The sequence below is a fragment of the Populus euphratica genome, unplaced genomic scaffold (genome assembly GCF_000495115.2).
Source record: "Populus euphratica unplaced genomic scaffold, PopEup_1.0 scaffold36.1, whole genome shotgun sequence".
Classification (NCBI taxonomy): domain Eukaryota; kingdom Viridiplantae; phylum Streptophyta; class Magnoliopsida; order Malpighiales; family Salicaceae; genus Populus; species Populus euphratica.
The window spans coordinates 35,022-52,985 of NW_011499908.1; the positions used below are offsets into that span (position 1 = coordinate 35,022).

The following is a 17,964-nucleotide window of genomic DNA, read 5'->3' on the forward strand; positions in this document are numbered from 1 at the left end:
TTGTTAGAAATAAATTTTAAAAAATAAAAAATATATTATTTTAACAAATTTTTGAAACAACAAAAAAAACCCCTTGGAAATATCATGCTAATATAATCCCAAAAACTTCTTTTAATTATGCGGTTATCTTATTGGGCCGAAAAGATGTGGAGGTATTGTGTGTTATTTTATTTTTTTTTATAAATTGCAAGTTAAATGTTAATACTAGTTGAATTGTAATTGGTTGGCATGCAGATACCCGTGTTTTTATTTATTTTTATATTTTAAAAATATTTTAAAAAAAATTAATTATTTTATTTTATTTTATTAGTATTTTCAAATCATTTTAATGTGCTAATATTAAAGATAATTTTAAAAACTAAAATAATATATTATTTTAATATATTTTTAAATAAAAAATACTTTAAACAACCATAAATACTATACTCTACATTCCAGGAATAACAATGTTAAAACAAGAAACCGAGTTGGCATCGATGGTATATAGGTGCATCGCTAGCAGGCACCACACTACACTTTTGACTTTGTATAGGTGCATCGCTAGCAGGCACCACACCACACTACACTTTTGACTTAGAAGTCTTCAATAGGCCTTTGCCAGGCTTAATTTTGTTCCCTTTTTTTTAAAGGAAAAAATCAGATTCTTAAAGCAGTATCAAGTACCAAAACCATGGGCTGGGTTGGGTTGCATTCAACAGATTTTAAAATAGTGTCAAGTGCCAAGATCCCTGGCCCCTTCAAGGGTGACCTCGACTAGCAGCTCTTAGAAGCTTCTTCAAGCCAAACACTCACCGGTAAGGGTATAATCCAAGTCGGCGAACCTAAAATAAACACGAATTGCAACTTGATTGTACAGATTTAAAACTTCAACTCGGCTCTCTCTCGTATAATCCACAACACATTCATGTCCTCGACAAGGAATTCCATGGATCCGTATTTAGTATATTGGGCCAATGAGTCAACGTGGCTACTATTCAGATTGTAATCTCTATCTCTCGTATTGCTTGATTGTTTTTTTGTTCGAGGAGATTGGGTGAATGTTCTTGCCACTGCATGCACTGCACGGCTTTCAATTGGCATTAGTATATGAAGTGTGGTGGGTGGGTTTTTTTGTTTATTTATTTCTGGGTAGAGATTTCTCTCTAGCACTTAATACAAGCTTTGATTTAGTTGGATGTTTAGGGTTTCGAATGCCTGCGAAAATAAATATTCTAACCTCTCTAGTTGAGGTTAATGTATATATACTAAACACTGCAAAAAATTGGACAGGTCATTACCGGGTTAAGATTTATTTTTACCCTTAATTAATCTACACAAACGGTGGTTTTCTTCCATTTGAAAATACTTAAAGCCAAGGGAGAGAGGAAGTAAAAGAAAGTCATCCTCGAACCCCTTCATAAAATGGAGCAGGTTAATAACTAATTATTGCCACCCGTTCTTTAGATAGTGTTTGATACGTTGGATGCTGTTATCGGATCAAACAGGAATGAATGGAACATATAACTTGTCTTGTTTATAATGTGTATTGGACTGGATTTTACTATTTATTTTATTTTGTATTTGATAAATATTAAATAAAAAAAGTTGACTTGAGATTAGATGGAGTTGGATTTAAAAAAATTAAAAGGTAATTGATTTGATTCAACCAGGTCAAAAACCCGGGTTCACTCGATATGAAACATATCCAAACATGGATAAAAAACCATTGATTTTTTTCAAAGGATTTTTTTTCAAAACAAGGCTACTGTAATTTTTTTTTTAATTTTGGTCAACTCATATTGACCCCATGTACCCGTAACTCAAGTCATATCTTATGTCAACTCTCAAATTAAATTTTAAAATTATAATAATAACTTTTATTCATACGTTATTTTGGGTTAACTCTAATTAACCCTCTCGACAAGAAAACCAAGTCTGGTCCCATATCAACTCTCGATTTGGATGTTCAAAATGTGATAATAGTCATGTTTATTCTAATGTCGACTCGGGTTAATGGTCAACACAACCCATGACTCGAGTTTTACTCCGGGTTGACCCTAAACTTGATTTTAAAACTATGATAATAATAATTTATATCTTTATGCTAACCGGAGCCAATGGTTAAATTGACCTTGATCAATGTTTAACCCGATTAGTGACTCAAGCCTCCACTCGAATTAAGTTTTTAAATTATGATAATAATCACTTTTATTTTTAAGTTAACTTAAGTCAATGATTAACTTGACATGTGACCTAATTCTTGCTCCAGGTCAACCTTCTAGTCAGATTTTTAAACTATGATAATAATTACATTTATTCTTATATAGACTCTAGTTAATTTTCAACCCGAACCAAGACTCAAGCTTCATCATGAGTCAACTCTTAAGTCAGGTTTAAAAACCATGATAAGAATCATTTTTATTTTTATATTGATCCAGATCAATAGTTAACTTGACTTGCTACTCAAACCCTTTTCTTGGATACAATTCTAAGCCGGGTTTTAAAATTGTAACAATAATTATTTTTATTATTACATTGACCCGGGTGAATGGTCAACGCGATTTGTAAAAGAAGCCTTGCCATAGATCGATTCTCTTATCAGGTTTTAAAATTATAATAATAATTATTTTTATTTTTATCTTAACTTGAATTAACTTAATTAACCCTTGTATAGAAAACTGGACAAGCTTATCTTACTTTTTTTTAATAAAACAAAAATTTCTTTACTGAAACAACTTTTAACAAGATAAAAAAAAAAAAAACTTGTATTGTATATGGATGCACCTAGTGTACATGAATGCACTAAACAACTTTAAAAAAAAATATCTTATCCTGTTCATCATTGTAGAGCTACCAAACACTATTAAAGGTTCAATATTCTACCTGACCCAAGAGTGAGAGGAGAGTGAGAGTTGTAAAGGTATGACCAAATTGCTGGAAAGGGCGGTTAAAACTGGAAGGAATCTTAACTTTAATTAAGGTTTGATAACACGGAAACTTTAAACTTACAGGGTCTTCCTATAAGAGCACAAAGTGGGTGTTCCCTTTCGTTTTCCTGTCTTCCATAAACCGAAGAGGGGTCTCAACTTAAAAACAATCAAGTTGATTAATGGAAGTTGATACCAAGATAGAAAAATATGGAGGAAAGGACAAAAAAGTAGAGTTAAAAAGATGACGAAAGAGTAAACTAAACGGTACTACCCCAACTAGCTAAGCTACTTGAGCAGAGAGATGATTAAAGTTTGGTATGGAATTATATAAAGCCCCAAGTTGGATGGTCGAAGTCACTGAATTACCCCTTCACGTACGCATAGCCACGGAAAAATAATTGTAGTAAATAAATGTCGTGGAAAGGAACTTGCTAGCCCTCAATCTGACCCCCGTTCTCTAGAAGTTTCACAAAAGTGTTGATATAGAACGATGTTGGCATCTAGTGAAATTTCGGAACTAGCTCCCAGACCTCAAGATTAAGGAGCTTTCTTCCACCTAGCCTGGGAGAATTTCAGTCACAAATTAATTCTTTCAGACAAACGTGACTGTCAGACCATATAATTGACAACACCAGGATCTTCACAAGGCATGTTAAATGATGGATATTAAAAAGATTGACACCGAAATACATAGGATTAAAGGTCAAGCTTGCACGGTTAAGATTATATGTTCTAATCTTGGCCATTAAAAGTTGTGCAAGACAATGTATTATTATTATTATTATTTTGTTGTTATTAAAGACAATGTATTATTATTATTATTTTGTTGTTATTTTATAAACCTTCCAGTCTCATATGAATAGGTTATTTGGATACCAAGTGTTTATGTTTTTATGAGAAAAAAACACATAAAGATCTGTTTTTACACAGCCATATAGAATCGCTCTGTTTCTCTGTTTCTATACATATTTTCCATGCTTTTGAATACAAACCAAAACCCAGATTAATTGATTGAGTTGCGTCCATCTTAATTATACTTTGAAAACGGAAATTCTTCTCGACCAAGATGAATAATTTTCTGTCATAGATGACGACCAGGGTGACGAAATGTGATTCCAGTTGCATATATTTATAATGCCAACAGGGTGTGAGGTTTTATTTATTGTCTGAATTTTCCTCGGAGGATATTATATACAAAACACTTTTTTTTTTTACTTTAAAGAACCCCATTTTTGAATAGTTTTAGAGAAATTCTATTTTAATGGGCGTAGAAGGAATCGTTATCCCACGTAAATTAACGGAAATCGTTAACACTGTGCACTGACAAAAAAAATTGAATCTCGGACACCAATGCTGTAAGAAACCCATTTCTTTGACGAAAACATGATACATGTGGTGGGGGGTTCCTATCGAAGGCCCATCATTGGTTAATAATAATTGCTGTTTATATTACATGACTGTTCAACCAATTATCGTTCAACGGATTATCCGAAACCGAAGTTACCGAAGAATTAGCGACTGACCAACAGGCCACAAGAAGGGTGGGGAGGGGGGGATGTGACAGATTTGACCCTTAAGAAAAACAACCCACCAATGCCTTCATCAAGACTGGGCAAGGAAAAAGACATCTACTAATCAAAATAAATCGGAATGCCACTCGAGTCGGTGCGTACTTTTGTCTCGACAATTTTCAGTCCATCAAAAAGCCACCAAAGATTAAAAATCAGGATTCAGGCATTGGAATCCATGTTATTTTAGTTTTTTTTAAAATGTGTCCTACTAGCATAACATCTAAACTTTCTTCAAGAAGAGTAGATCTAATAACTAAACAGATCGTCGAGCCTCCAGTTATGTGAGCAAATCAAGTAATTTTTAAAGTAGTTTTTCTTTACAAATATATTAAAATTATATTTTTTTAAATTATTTTTAATATCAATCTATCAAAATATTAATATTTCAAAAAAATAAAAAAATTATAATTTTTTTTAAAATACCATTTAAAACACAATTACAAACAAGCCAGACAAACTTCGTTGCCAGGATGCAATAGTCTGTGTCCCAAAATTTGGGAGTTGTAGGCTTGTAGATATTGCCTAGGAGTCTACTATTACCAAATTAAAATTCTATGGCCCCTCTGCAGAGAAATTAAAACTCCCTTCAATTAATTTTTGGTTAATTTGCAAGAGAAGTTGGCAAACCTGAAATCGGAAAACGACAGGTAACTGTATACATTTGTATCAATCACCCACCAAACAAAGAACATGAACAAAGTGGCAATTTTGTAGTTTTGAAATAAATGATGGGATAATATCCCCAAACAAAGTCCAAAGAAGTTGCAAGTTGAGCATCAACTTGCATAGTCTTTGCATATGCTACTTGATAATATCACCCTCAAAATATTTCTCACACCAGACTAAATCTCTCCCATAAAACATCAAACTAATCCAAGTGGGCAGCCAAAATCACTTAAAATCCCAATCCCCTCTTCTATAGCTATGCATATATATCCATGAATGAATCTTAAGCCTACACAATCTTTATAAAACCAAGCAAAAAATACGGTAATAACAAAAATCCCGGAGAGATAAAAATGCCTGCGTCACTACAGCTCCAGAGAGCCGCCATCCCCGCCACAACAACCACCCTTGCCTGCCACAAACAAACACAAACAACCGAGAACACATGGCGGGTCCCGCTGACATGGGACGCTCCGGTGCCTGAATACGTTTCTTGCCACCACACGCGTTTAGTGGGGCCCAACCAGTGCTGCTCCGTGGTGGTCAAGAGCATCAATGCACCAGTCTCCACCGTTTGGTCGGTAGTCCGTCGTTTTGATAACCCCCAGGCTTACAAGCATTTTGTTAAGAGCTGTCATGTCATCGACGGAGACGGAAACGTTGGTTCCGTCAGGGAGGTACACGTGGTGTCTGGCCTCCCTGCAGCATCAAGCACGGAGAGGCTTGAAATTCTTGACGATGAACAACATGTTCTGAGCTTTAGTGTGGTCGGCGGCGTTCACAGGCTAAATAACTACCGGTCTGTTACCACGCTTCATGCTTCTCCAAATGGGAAAGGGACAGTTGTCGTTGAATCATACGTCGTAGATGTACCAGCTGGTAATACTAAAGAGGACACCTGCAGTTTTGTTGAGACAATTGTACGGTGCAACCTACAATCTTTGGCTCAGATTGCTGAGAAAATGGCGAGGAATGTCCAGATTGCTACATCATCATGAGTGTTTGTTTTGATTGAGACTCTTGAATTATTATTTTTTTGTTTTCGATTTGGGGTGGATTGGTGATCATCATGGACTCTTGATCGATGCCCTTATTGGAAATTCATAGACCGGTGAACGGCGCTCGAAGGTGATGGTATATTTTGATGTTGTACATGTCAACTTTGTTTCCCTTCGAGATAATTAATTACTACTACAGGAGCACATAATCATAGTGAATTTATAAACCCTGTATTGTGCCCTTTTTTCACTTCTTTCTCTCTCTTTTTTTCTTCATTTGTTTTTTTGTTCAATGAGGGGAGGGATTTTGTGCCTCTTAATTGAATATATAAATTTACGGGTACCAGGACTATCAATAGCTGTGAATATATCGTCTGTAGTTTACTTTATTTTTCGATCGCCCCTCTTCCTTGTTGTATTTTTTTGGGCCTGTTAGTTTAATGGAAACTAGTTTAGAGATAATTTACGGGCCTGTTAGTTTAATGGAAACTAGTTTATATTTTGAAAGCAATTTAGGAGATTTTTGTAAAGTAAATTATTTTATGATTGGCTATATTATAAAAAATAAACCAGAAAAATCTAATTTTATGAATGATTTGAAATAGAAAAATGAAGATTAAATAAGAGGGATGGAATTGAAAAAAAGAATTAATTTTATAAATTATTTTAAATAAAATATATAGTAATAAAAATTAATTGTCAAATTTAATAAATAAAGAAATTTAATTAAAAAATCACAAAAGAATAAATAACAATGAAAAAAAATGCCGAAGATAGTATAAAAAATAAATTTTAAAGGATGAGATTGAAAAAAAAAATAACAATTCATGATTAAATTTGATATAATTAATACATAATAAAATATTTTTGATTTTTTTAGTAACTTTTGTAATGTATTTTATGCCTAAAATATAATATAAATAATTTTTTTCAAACCAAACCAAATATTTCTTTGGTTGAAAAGTGCTATATTTTCTAATAATAAATAAATATTTTTTTAATAATAAACAAATACGATAAATTTTAAAAATTATTTTGAAAATTATTTTTTTTGAAACAAACACTTTATTAATTAATTTGTTTTCTTTCTATCAAGAAATATGATGCTAAGAGAATTAGATCTATATTTCTATGAACCCTAGTTTGCACGAGCTTGGCAATAGATTCCATTTCCATTTATATTTTTTTTTCGGAATAATGGATAATAAATTGAACTAAGATGTCTCCATTTTTACTGCAATGGTAAATAAAAAATGCTTAACGTGTCTAGGAATTCATCTGTGCTCTGTGAGAAAAGTATGAGTGAATTCCTGCCGGGGACAATCGCTAGTTACTGGCAATTACCAAAATGCAAATAATAGCACTGTAACATAAGTATGCCGAATGATGAATCTCATGCTGCAAGTCATGATTGCATAGGCCGATACACAGAAAGGAGGTGTCGAACGTGGCTTCCGACTTCATGTTTACTCCACATTGATGATACGGTAAGCTTTATTTCAACGACCAGGAGATGCAAAGGCTAACCAGTGGCGATTAGGATTAGAAAAAAAAAGAGAGGTTGCTGTACGACTATGTTCTCTATCTCTCTCTCTCTCTCTTTTTTCATTTCTTTATCCTCGAGCCCATGCACCGATACACTATCGGCACTGTATCCTGTTTTTAACGCCATTATTGTACTAGCTATGGCTGTAGGTCTCATTCCAGTCGGCAGTGATATTTTATTTTTTTCCTGGAAACTTCTTACCCCTTTAAGCTGGACATTACAAAGAAATCAGAACAGTTCAACCTCTTAATTTAAAAACCATAACTGGGAATTTTCCTCATTGGCAATGTCTTGGACGGAGAGCTTTATAGGTTTAAAATACTCTTCTTCTTCTTCTTTTTTAATAGGAGAATCAACTGGTGCTGTGCAAGTTGGTTTTAATTATACTTATCAGGTGTTTGACAATGATTTTCTAACATGTTCCTTTTTTTTTAAGTTATTTTTTGAATTACTTGAATGTGATGATATCTAAAATAAATTTTAAAAAATAAAAAAAATATTTTTTTAATATATTTATAAATAAAAAAACACATAAAAAACTCATGTACTCCTGTTAACTTTTTACTAGAAACACAGGCAACTTGTAGATTTTGCTCCGTTTTATATTCTGTCTCTGTGAACCACGTGTTGTGGCTGAGAGTTTGGTTCCGCAAGTTGGCGTGCAAGTGGGCAAGGAGGCTTTTTATTGTACACCGGCCGCCCTTTGTTCCCGTATCAAAACAAATCAAAGCCACCCAATTGTTTGTCCACCGTGAATTGACCTCACAGGGTTAAATTTTCTTATTAAGCCGCCCTGTAAACCCAGATTATCATGTTTTAAGCTATTTTCCCCCGATTTGGCTGTCGGAACTCTTACCTGTCTTCGTTAGTTTTCGACTTCAGGTGCAGAAAGTCCCTCCAATTTGTATCGGATACTGTGGAGGGGTAAAAAGACAAACCATCCAATTAGTTTTACACGATAGTTTGATTTTTAATTAATCAGACCAATAAAAACTTAACTTGTCCCATGGGTTATCGTGTGCATGAGTGTTGTTGTATTACCAAGCATCCACATAAATCCAGGAGTACTGTGCATAGGAAAATTTCCCAAGGGGACTCATGAAACGATATCAGTATTGTAATCGGTATTCTAATAATAGCGATTATTTAAAAAAAAAACATTATTTAAAAAATTATTTTTTATTTATTAAAAATCATTTTTAAAACTTAAAACTTATTAATTTCAAGAAGAAAAAAATTTCAAACTAGAATTTTAAGGAATATAATCTTTGAATACAAAGAAATTTGTTGAGAAAATATAATATATTTAAGAAAGTCAATAATTCATCAATTATCATGAAAAAAACAAAACATTAATTATTCATATTTAAGCAAAAAAAAGACCTACCAAAGCAATTCAAAACTAAAAAGGAAAAATAATCAAAATCTAAAATTAATTTAAAAAACACTTAAAACATTTTTCGATCTTGATTTGTTACGATTAGCTACCTTCCTGTATATCCGTGTCAATAAAACCTCGTGACTAGATTTGAATAAAAATTATACAAGTCCGAGTCAAATTACGTGTTATACATGTCAAGACTTCTTCATCAACCTTAACATGTCTATTTAATTCATAACCGTATCCTCGTGATATTACGTCACACGGAAAATAACTTCTCTTGGAGAAAAAGGAAACAAATTAATTTAATATGAATGCAGTGGTTGTTTGTCAGAAAAATTGAATAGCAGGAGCATTAAAATATAACCTAATTAATGTTAGCTATATTTATTTCATTCAACTGCACTGTTTCTTTAGTACACTGGGAAAATTCAGCTCGGTAACCAATAACCCACCCCACCAAAATAAATAAAATAATGATGCCATGGTTTTTCAAAAAGCTTTATTTCCTCCACTTGCCAGCACATTACCTTCACTGGACCAGTTATCCACGTCTTGCAAAAGAAAGCACCGAGAAAGCATCCGCAGTACATCAATAAGATCAATGATATGCCAACAATAGCAATTAGGATGTACTTCTGAGCAAAGAGACCGCCTGGAGGCCAAAATAAAAGGAAGTCAGTTCATCATTCTACAACCATTTACCATTTCCCTTTGTTTATGAGTTATTAAGCTAGGTGCTAAACGATCAAAATTCAAAGAAAACAATGAAACATAAACAGTTTTGGTTTCACAGACCCAAATCCAGTGTATGCTTTTTATACCTACACAACTTAGCCTTTCAAATCAAGTTTTCTACTGAACAACAGAACATAGAAGAAAATGATTGCTAATTGGACATAGAACAATAAGTTGCACTTATTTCCACACTTGCATGTTACATTGCAGGGGCCAGCTGCAGTGGGGCATGCAATGAGATCGTTTTGACTAAACAAAACCTGATTTCCCACGAGTAATTAATCTATATAACCATAAAGTGACTCGAACAAAAAATCTTCAAAGAGAGCATTGATCTGGCACCAGGAGCGCACATTTCCAAATTCACCTGTGAAGGTATGGTAAGCATTATTAGAATGTAGCGAGGGTTAGTTCTAGGTTTGTTTTTCTAGCACTAGAGGTGAGCAACTTTCATTTTTACTTTGTCAAAAAGCTTGATTGAAGGCACCTATAATTACTACTTTCTTGTTGGATCTAGTTATTGCAAATCTTTATTCCTGACCAAAATCTAAAAAAAAAAAAGAAAAAAAAACAAGAAGAGAAATCTGCATCTCACAGAGTTTCCGGAGACAAGTTCAATTTTGAGCCTTCGAGTGCAGCAATCAAAATGCTTTATATGTGAGGTTATCAAGTCAAACAAAATCAATCTCACAACGAACATTAGGACAATTTCACAGAGATGAGCTTATCAGCAAGAAAATGTTACCTGGCCTAACAAAATAAGATAGACCAAAATCAGTAATCCTCATTGGAGCATCCTCATCAAAAAGTATGGAGTCAAAGCTAAAAAGCAACTAAAAATATCTGAAGTATCAGAGGGAGCAGAAGCAGTCCTTCTCCTTTAATACCTTGATAAAATCTTGTCCATTAGTTCTCCATCTTCACATAATCTGACAATAACAAATATTTACAAAAAAAACTTCAGAACTACTTTGAAATTTTGTAGTGGCATAGAAAGCAAGCCGCAATCCATTCATGGAATTTGATCATATTTGTATGAAAGGTTAACTCTGAGTAAGATATATACCTACTCCATGACAACATAGACATTGTTTTCATCCTCAAAAGCATCATGGAATTTGATCATATTCGCATGCCCCAATAATGCTTTCCATATTTCACCTCCCAATGAACATCTTCAATTGATATTGTTGTTGTCATCTGCCAATCAACACCCATTAGGTACCAGAACACCCCAGCATTAATTCAGGCATACAATATCTCAACTAACCAAACCAATCAATTTCAGTTCAGATGGCAATGGCAGCTTTCATAATGCCTGCTCAAGTCAGCAGTGGTGGACACTAAACAATATCAAAACTTTTTTTCCGAAAGTTAGAAGTATCACGGAACAACTTGGAGTCAATCGACTTAAACATGAACAATCGATATTTATCCACCTCTTAATTATGCATCGAGCAAACTTTGACTAACAATGCCCCAATTAAGAATGTTGGAATCTACACAGTAGAGCTACATCTATCATTAAAATTTAATCCAAAGAAAGGAAATGAACTGGCAATATCAAAATCTAGGGTTTCAAGCACACTTACTTCTTGTGCCTCTGCACAAATGGGGAATTCTTCGCATCCTACTCTGCAAAAACACAAATATCTAGTTGATTCTGTAGAAATTTTAACTACATTACTCTTCAGTTATTTATACCCCAATCACAAATAATCAGATTTTATAACATTTATATATATTCTGCTCCACATAATTGTAATCGATTAAGTAAAATAGCTTAATTGAAAAAGATTAATATAGGTCATGTCTAAGATCATAAGAGAGAAGGAAGGAAAGGGGTTACCGGTGAGGATGATAGAGAATCTGGTGATAAGAGTGCCAGTGATGGCAAAGCCGCCAAAGAAAGGCCAGTTACGGTCCCATTCTCCCCGGAAGAAAAACCAATACCAATCTACGATCAAAACAAAAAATAAAGGAAGAAAGAAACATTTTTGCAATAGTTACAAGAGAGGATTCAGAGAGTTGAGAAGGGTTTTAAAGGGGAAAAAGAAATCAAATTTTTGTAAAAATATTTTTCATCTGCAAAAAAAAAAAACACGGGTCAAAAATTTACATCGAGATTTTCACCTGCAATTCGTAGAAGATTTTTACAAAATTACCGACAAATTTTTATTTATTTTTTATTTTATCACCATTTCCTTAAAAAATTATTGATAAAAACTCTCGATCTGTAAATTGCAACTAGATATATTTCATCCATGTTTTCGTTGATTTTTACCAATTTTCAGATAGTGATTAGAATACAGCTATAACACTCGGGTGTTAATTTACCTGGTAAGCATGTCTGTTTTTCACGTTATTGTTTTGAATACCAATCCAAGAAAAATTGATGGAATATGAATGTTTTTCGCAAATTCTACAACCAGATCATCGGTGGTGTTTACAGACCAACTTGAATAGAGAAATTTAAAATCCAAAAAATCACAAAGCGGATTAAAATTGCTCCTCAAGCAGTACAAGTTCGGGATAAATCTTAGCTCTGGAGAGAGAGAGAGAGAGAGGGTAAAAAATTTCCAGGGGAAAGCTTAGTTTATCTTGCCTTTTTTTGTTATTAAAAAGCTCAGGCCTCGTTTATTTACAGAAAAGTTATTTCCTTTTAGAAAGTGAATTTTGAAAAAAATAAATTTCAGAAAAGTGAATTCCAGGAAAAATGAATTCCTGATCTTTCTCAAACTTATAATTTATATATAAAAAATTGCAATCCATTTTTTCCTCTTTTAATTGCATTTCGTCAATGAAAATTTCTATAATACATTATTTAATTTTTAACCAAAACCACCATTAACACACTCAATTTTTAACCTCGCACCAAGCAATTACAGCTAAAAGTTCATTTTTATGTTTTTAAATATTACTCGTGTACTGTTTACTTTTATAATAAATATTATCATTTCTTTAATCCCATACCAAGGCAACTTTGATTGTGCTACTTGCACAACATTGGTTACTTTTCATTATACGATTTTTCTAAAAAGAGAGAGAGAGAGAGAGAGAGAGAGAAGAAGTAAATAGTAGAAAAATAATGTTTTGGAGAATTTGTAAAAATCTATATTTTTAAAAAAATAGCATTATCAATAAAATTAATTAGAGAACTACCACATCAAAATAATTTTTTTTTGTAAATAGTACATTAATTCATTAATTCTTTTTACTGCAGTAATGTAATTTGCACAATAAAATTGTTTTTGGTTGCGCTTGATGGGCTTTTTTTCCAGCTTTATTGGAGCAACAAACATTTTAAATTGGCGCCACAGATATATATATATATATAGTTTTCGATATTGTTTTTTGGGTTTCTCGAGCTACAGAGTATTGAGCCATCAAGAACATCACAGCCCGGATCAAAGAGACCTTCCTGGCCAGGAAAAGCCCAAATGTCACTGAGGGGTTAATGTGACCCCCTGCGCAACAAAGAAAGTTCTTGTTAGTATGGGCTAACGTACGCTGGTTTCACCACGCTTTAGAAATTTGTTTTAATTCCTTTTCACAGTGAAATTATGGCTACTTTCACAGTGATCCATTTTCAGACAAAGAAAAACAATAAAAACCATGGCTTCTTTAAAATTTTGATTTAACTTATAATAGAAACTAAAAAAAGAAAGAAGATAATATAGCTAGAAAATAAACTAAATGTAAGCTCGGAAAAACCTCAAGAGTCAAAAGATTTTTGGAGGAGGAGATTCCAAAAGGCAAGGAATGTCATTCTTGTGGGTGATTTCTCATTTTGAGGGTGTCATTCTTGTTTTTTTATCCTTCTGATCTTATCAGATCCTTTTGAAACGGGTAGGATTGATCTTCTCATTTCTTTATGTTAGGCTATATAGGTTTCTAAAATCTAAATGATTAAATTCATAATATGTAAACACAATTCTATATATATATATATATATATATAAGGACAATAACTTTACTAATCACCCCCCATGCAATCTAATTCATTGATTTAAAATTAATAGTAAAATATAAAGCATGAATCATATCTATGATCGAATTCGAATTTTGGAATAGAGAGTGAAGATTATAGGAGGAATGCAAATGCTTTCGAAATGGAGATGGTACTCACCATCGAGTTAACGATATCCTATGTCCAGTCCAGTAGACTAGCTCTTACTGATGTGGGGTCGATTGAAATAGTACGGGGGAGGTTGAATGCTTGGTGTTGGAGAGTTGGGAGAAGCCTAGTGTGAGTTGGGTTTAGAGGCATTAGAGGGATGATCAATGATGGATAATAATGTTAATCTACATTTTGGGAATTCCATTATAATTTCAAGATGCAGAGTATAATTTTAAAATACAAGAATTTAGTTCCGCAATTTGAACAAATCAATTCAATTGTTCTTGAATTTTCTTTGACAACGATATTATACACATGCTCATCCTTAATCTTTTTTACATTTTTCTTATCTTTTCCACTTTCCCATGCATCACAATTTCCAAAAATCGCTCCTCTGTACCATCATCATATATTCCCACTGGAAACAAAAAGGAGGATTCACGACTTGCTAGTGTATGTGTTATGGATAGAACAGCTTGGCAAATAAGAGTTCATTCCAGGTATCCTGAAGGCCAGGCAAACACCAATGCACACAATCTGCATAGCTAACAGGATTAGCAATTTTTTCAGGAGTCAATGGACTCCATTGCTTCTTGTATATCGAGGTATGCGCATCTTTGCGGTAATTTGAGAGTAGTGTGATGTTGAGAAATGTGATGGGGAATCTTGATCTGCTAAATTCATCTCCGATTACTTCCATTATGCTTCTCTTGCAATCCGATCCCCAGTATGTGGCATTGTCAACCAGAGTTGTTTCGTTGTAACAGCTGTGACCCGGTTCGCCTCCCCAGTCTATGCTCCTGCCCAAGTACTTAAAATGTCAGTCCCCTGTCTAGATAAGCTAAACCAGTGTACTTTTATATGTTGTCATATTCTCTCATCTTTGTTGGTTTGTCTAAACAGAATCAATTTGGTGCATAACACAACAAAATCAGACAATGGAATAGAGACAGTCTGCTCACTTTTGATGAGTAGGTGACATGCTGGTGAAAAAGACCCTTGTTTTCTTACGGTTCATATTCTTTCTCACCCATCTCAGCATGCTTTTCATTGCCATACGATACGCAGTCTCGGGTGACACCTCTATGATATCTTTTGTTTCATCTTCGAATGACCCTTGCCTGAAAAACATAAGCTGTTAGACTTCAATTCTTCAAGCTAATACAAGCTACAACCAAGAAAACTGTGACAAATCATGAGTGAAAAGCAAGTATTTACAAGATTTTTATGTCGAAGCCAGTCATCCACCATAGGTAAGTATTGAAGACTATAATATCAGCGCCTTTCCAATTTTTCCCATGTTTATTGATTGAACCTCTCCTCACAATTCTATCCGATACTCTATGAATGACAGCATCATCCGAGTTTGATTCAAGGAGAAATGGTGCCCAGTAGAACTCAATTGTTGCATTGTATTCCTGTTCAAACGTAAACGAAGTTACTTTCTGTGTACAAGTTTCATATATATAAAAACAGGTGATGTGAAGCAAATTCAAGAAGAAAATTAATTAAATTCACCTTGGCAGTGAAGACTGTTAAAGAACCGAATGTTTCCATGGATTTTTGGTCTTCAGGGATAAGTCGGTGGAGAAGACAGACCATGGAAACATATTGACCCCGGTTCAAAGAATCACCAACAAACATCATTCTTTTTCCTCGTAAGGTTTCAAGCATCAATGTGGCATTAAAACTGCATAATATGTGACAAAAGTGTTGTCATCTACATGCCAACAATCTTAATTCCAATGTTATCAATGCAATGATATCCATCAAAACATCAATCAATCAAGTAAATAGCATGGTGTGGCAATTTTTGGCCATTGAGATGAAACTACTGCACGAAAACTTCAGAAAAGGTGTCGTTTTTTGTTTCTATTGGTCAATGCAATAGTCAATTTCGATTAAAGCTTGGAATCAAAATATTGGGTCTGCAAAATAAAAATTAAAAAAAAAAGTACCTTCTCAAAAGTGCAAATAAGAACGACGATGATTTGGAGAGTGAACGAGTTGAGATACACCTTGTGGGTGTACGCAAACTACTGGATCCGACCCACTTGAATACAATAAATGAACAATCCACATTCGGACAAGTAATATGGGCCTTCTCACAGAGGACTATGGGCAGAGCTCGCTATCCCATACTAATATCAAGCCCATTTTAAGGTAAAACTCATGCAGAAATTATAGACAGTGATAAGACTAGGATAAATTATATTAGTCCCTATGTAGATTATGTGATGTTCCATTGACTCATTTAATTTAATTTTTCAAATATCAATCTCATATTTATATTTTTCTTGAATATTTATATATAGTTTGTGAAATAATATAACATGTATGGGGTTTTTGCAAGGAAAGATTGGGAGAAAATATGAAAAGAATTGAGATGCATGCGAAGACTAGAATATAGTTCAGCCATAAAACGAATTGTATATTCGACGAAGGATAGTCCGAAGCAAATATACATAAAATTAAGAGATGGTAGAATATTTCAGAAGCAAGCAAGCAGAACGGCTAGCAATAAATAAAAGAAGTATGATAAAAGGAAACAAAAATTAACGTCAACGATGATATGTTTATTATTCTTCTTCTTCTTCTTCTTCCAATAGAAGAGGGTCTCACGATGGGGAGCATTATTGAGAATCTCAATTATTTATATTTAATCAACAAGTTGATCAAGCATTGACGTTGTTGCTGATCTGTCCTATTTGATCTGAACTCGCCCCCGAATTTTAAACAAAACATGCCCAGATGAAAGCTGAAACTCGAAGTTTAGGAACAACCACCACTCACATCACTCCAAATTAAACTTTATGCTTTTAAAGAAATTTAAGAAAGTTTCTTACACAATAATTTTAATTACATGATTTTTTAGGTTTGGAAGTTATTTTTCACAGTATTTTAAAAATATATCAAAATAATAATATTATTTTTTGAAATTTATTTGATATCACAGCATCAAAATAATAAAAAAATAAAAAATATTAATTAAAATAAAAAATCTCAAAAGTACAGTCAGAACCAATTCTAAAAATGATATCAATATAGATTTAACGTGGTATAATTATATTTATTGAAACATGATTTTTTTCAAATGGTAAAATTAATAGTTATTCCCAATTGCATCGCATGCAATTTAGCAAATTTCGTAGAGAGAAGAGAGCAAATTTATATTTACCTGGGAAGATCACAGCCATGAGGTTGCCATCTCCAGTGTTGATAATCCTTCTCAGGCCTGCCATGCTCCTGACATGTCAACTGTGGCTGTATGTACGGACACTCCGATTCTTCATAAAGTGGCCGGTTTGAATCGTCCCACACCCACCTCCCGCTAAACAAGTCACAACCTTCTGGGGTCCTCCCCATGGAGAAAGGTAGCTTCTCCCACTTCTTCTCTAACCTCAAAGCATGATATAATCCATCTCAGTCAACCACACGTTTTTTACACGAAAACACTTTCTTTAAGGAAAAAAAAAAAAAAAGAAGCAGACGAATCGTATATAAATAGAGTGAGAGAGTTGATTAAAATCTGATAACCACCGATCGAGTCAACTCACCGGGTCTGGTTGCTGGACGGTCAAGTTTGGGGTCGAGCTGGCCAAGGAGGCACATGAAATCCTCGCCATAAAGAATGGCAACAAAGAGTATGAAAACCAATAGAGTGAGGAGATAAGGAGAGAGACGGGCCTTTCTGATCAGAGATGATGAAGAAGAAGAAGAAGAAGCCGTGAAAGGTTGCTTCATTTTTGAAGTTTTGAGACTGCGTTTAATGTTCATAACGTTAAATAGAAACAATTATGTAGGCTTGAAGCATTCAAGGAAAGAAAATATAGTGTTGATTTCGATGTCCCATGATAACTTTTTTGATTTTTGTCTACAGGTTTAATACAGCAGTCCTCTCTCTCCCTAATAATTTTTCTTTTTGTTTAGGTTTAGGAAGAAATTATTTATTTGATGACACTCATTAATAAATTATTAAAATATGGTTGGTGACTAGTTCGCACAATGCAAATACAGTTGGCTTGTTCAGATGCA

The 17,964-nt window shown here is 33.7% G+C and overlaps 2 protein-coding genes and 1 long non-coding RNA gene across 6 annotated transcripts; 1 reads left to right on the forward strand and 2 right to left on the reverse strand.

The window, feature by feature from the left end:
• The first annotated feature begins 5,250 nt into the window (after positions 1-5,250).
• On the forward strand, positions 5,251-6,530 carry LOC105133533 (abscisic acid receptor PYL4-like). The gene has a single exon (XM_011037568.1). The coding sequence runs from the start codon at positions 5,500-5,502 to the stop codon at positions 6,142-6,144; it is 645 nt and encodes a 214-aa protein (XP_011035870.1). The 5' UTR covers positions 5,251-5,499; the 3' UTR covers positions 6,145-6,530.
• Positions 6,531-9,559: 3,029 nt separating this feature from the next.
• On the reverse strand, positions 9,560-11,843 carry LOC105133534 (uncharacterized). 4 transcript variants are annotated; one of them, XR_843818.1, is made up of 6 exons: positions 11,659-11,838; positions 11,402-11,444; positions 10,880-11,009; positions 10,555-10,738; positions 10,156-10,176; positions 9,761-10,027 (listed from the first exon to the last, which is right to left on the reverse strand). It is a non-coding gene; the product is annotated as an uncharacterized LOC105133534 (long non-coding RNA). The 4 variants fall into 4 exon arrangements; XR_843817.1 differs by lacking the exons at positions 9,761-10,027; positions 10,156-10,176 and adding an exon at positions 9,560-9,726 and having other exon boundaries at positions 11,659-11,837; XR_843816.1 differs by having other exon boundaries at positions 9,761-10,176; positions 10,405-10,738; positions 11,659-11,843.
• Positions 11,844-14,159: 2,316 nt separating this feature from the next.
• LOC105133535 (protein trichome birefringence-like 33) lies at positions 14,160-17,811 on the reverse strand. The gene is made up of 6 exons (XM_011037569.1): positions 17,487-17,811; positions 17,108-17,324; positions 15,448-15,619; positions 15,148-15,347; positions 14,892-15,050; positions 14,160-14,729 (listed from the first exon to the last, which is right to left on the reverse strand). Exons 1-6 carry the CDS (start codon positions 17,704-17,706, stop codon positions 14,390-14,392), a joined length of 1,308 nt encoding a protein of 435 aa, XP_011035871.1. The 5' UTR covers positions 17,707-17,811; the 3' UTR covers positions 14,160-14,389.
• Positions 17,812-17,964: the final 153 nt, after the last annotated feature.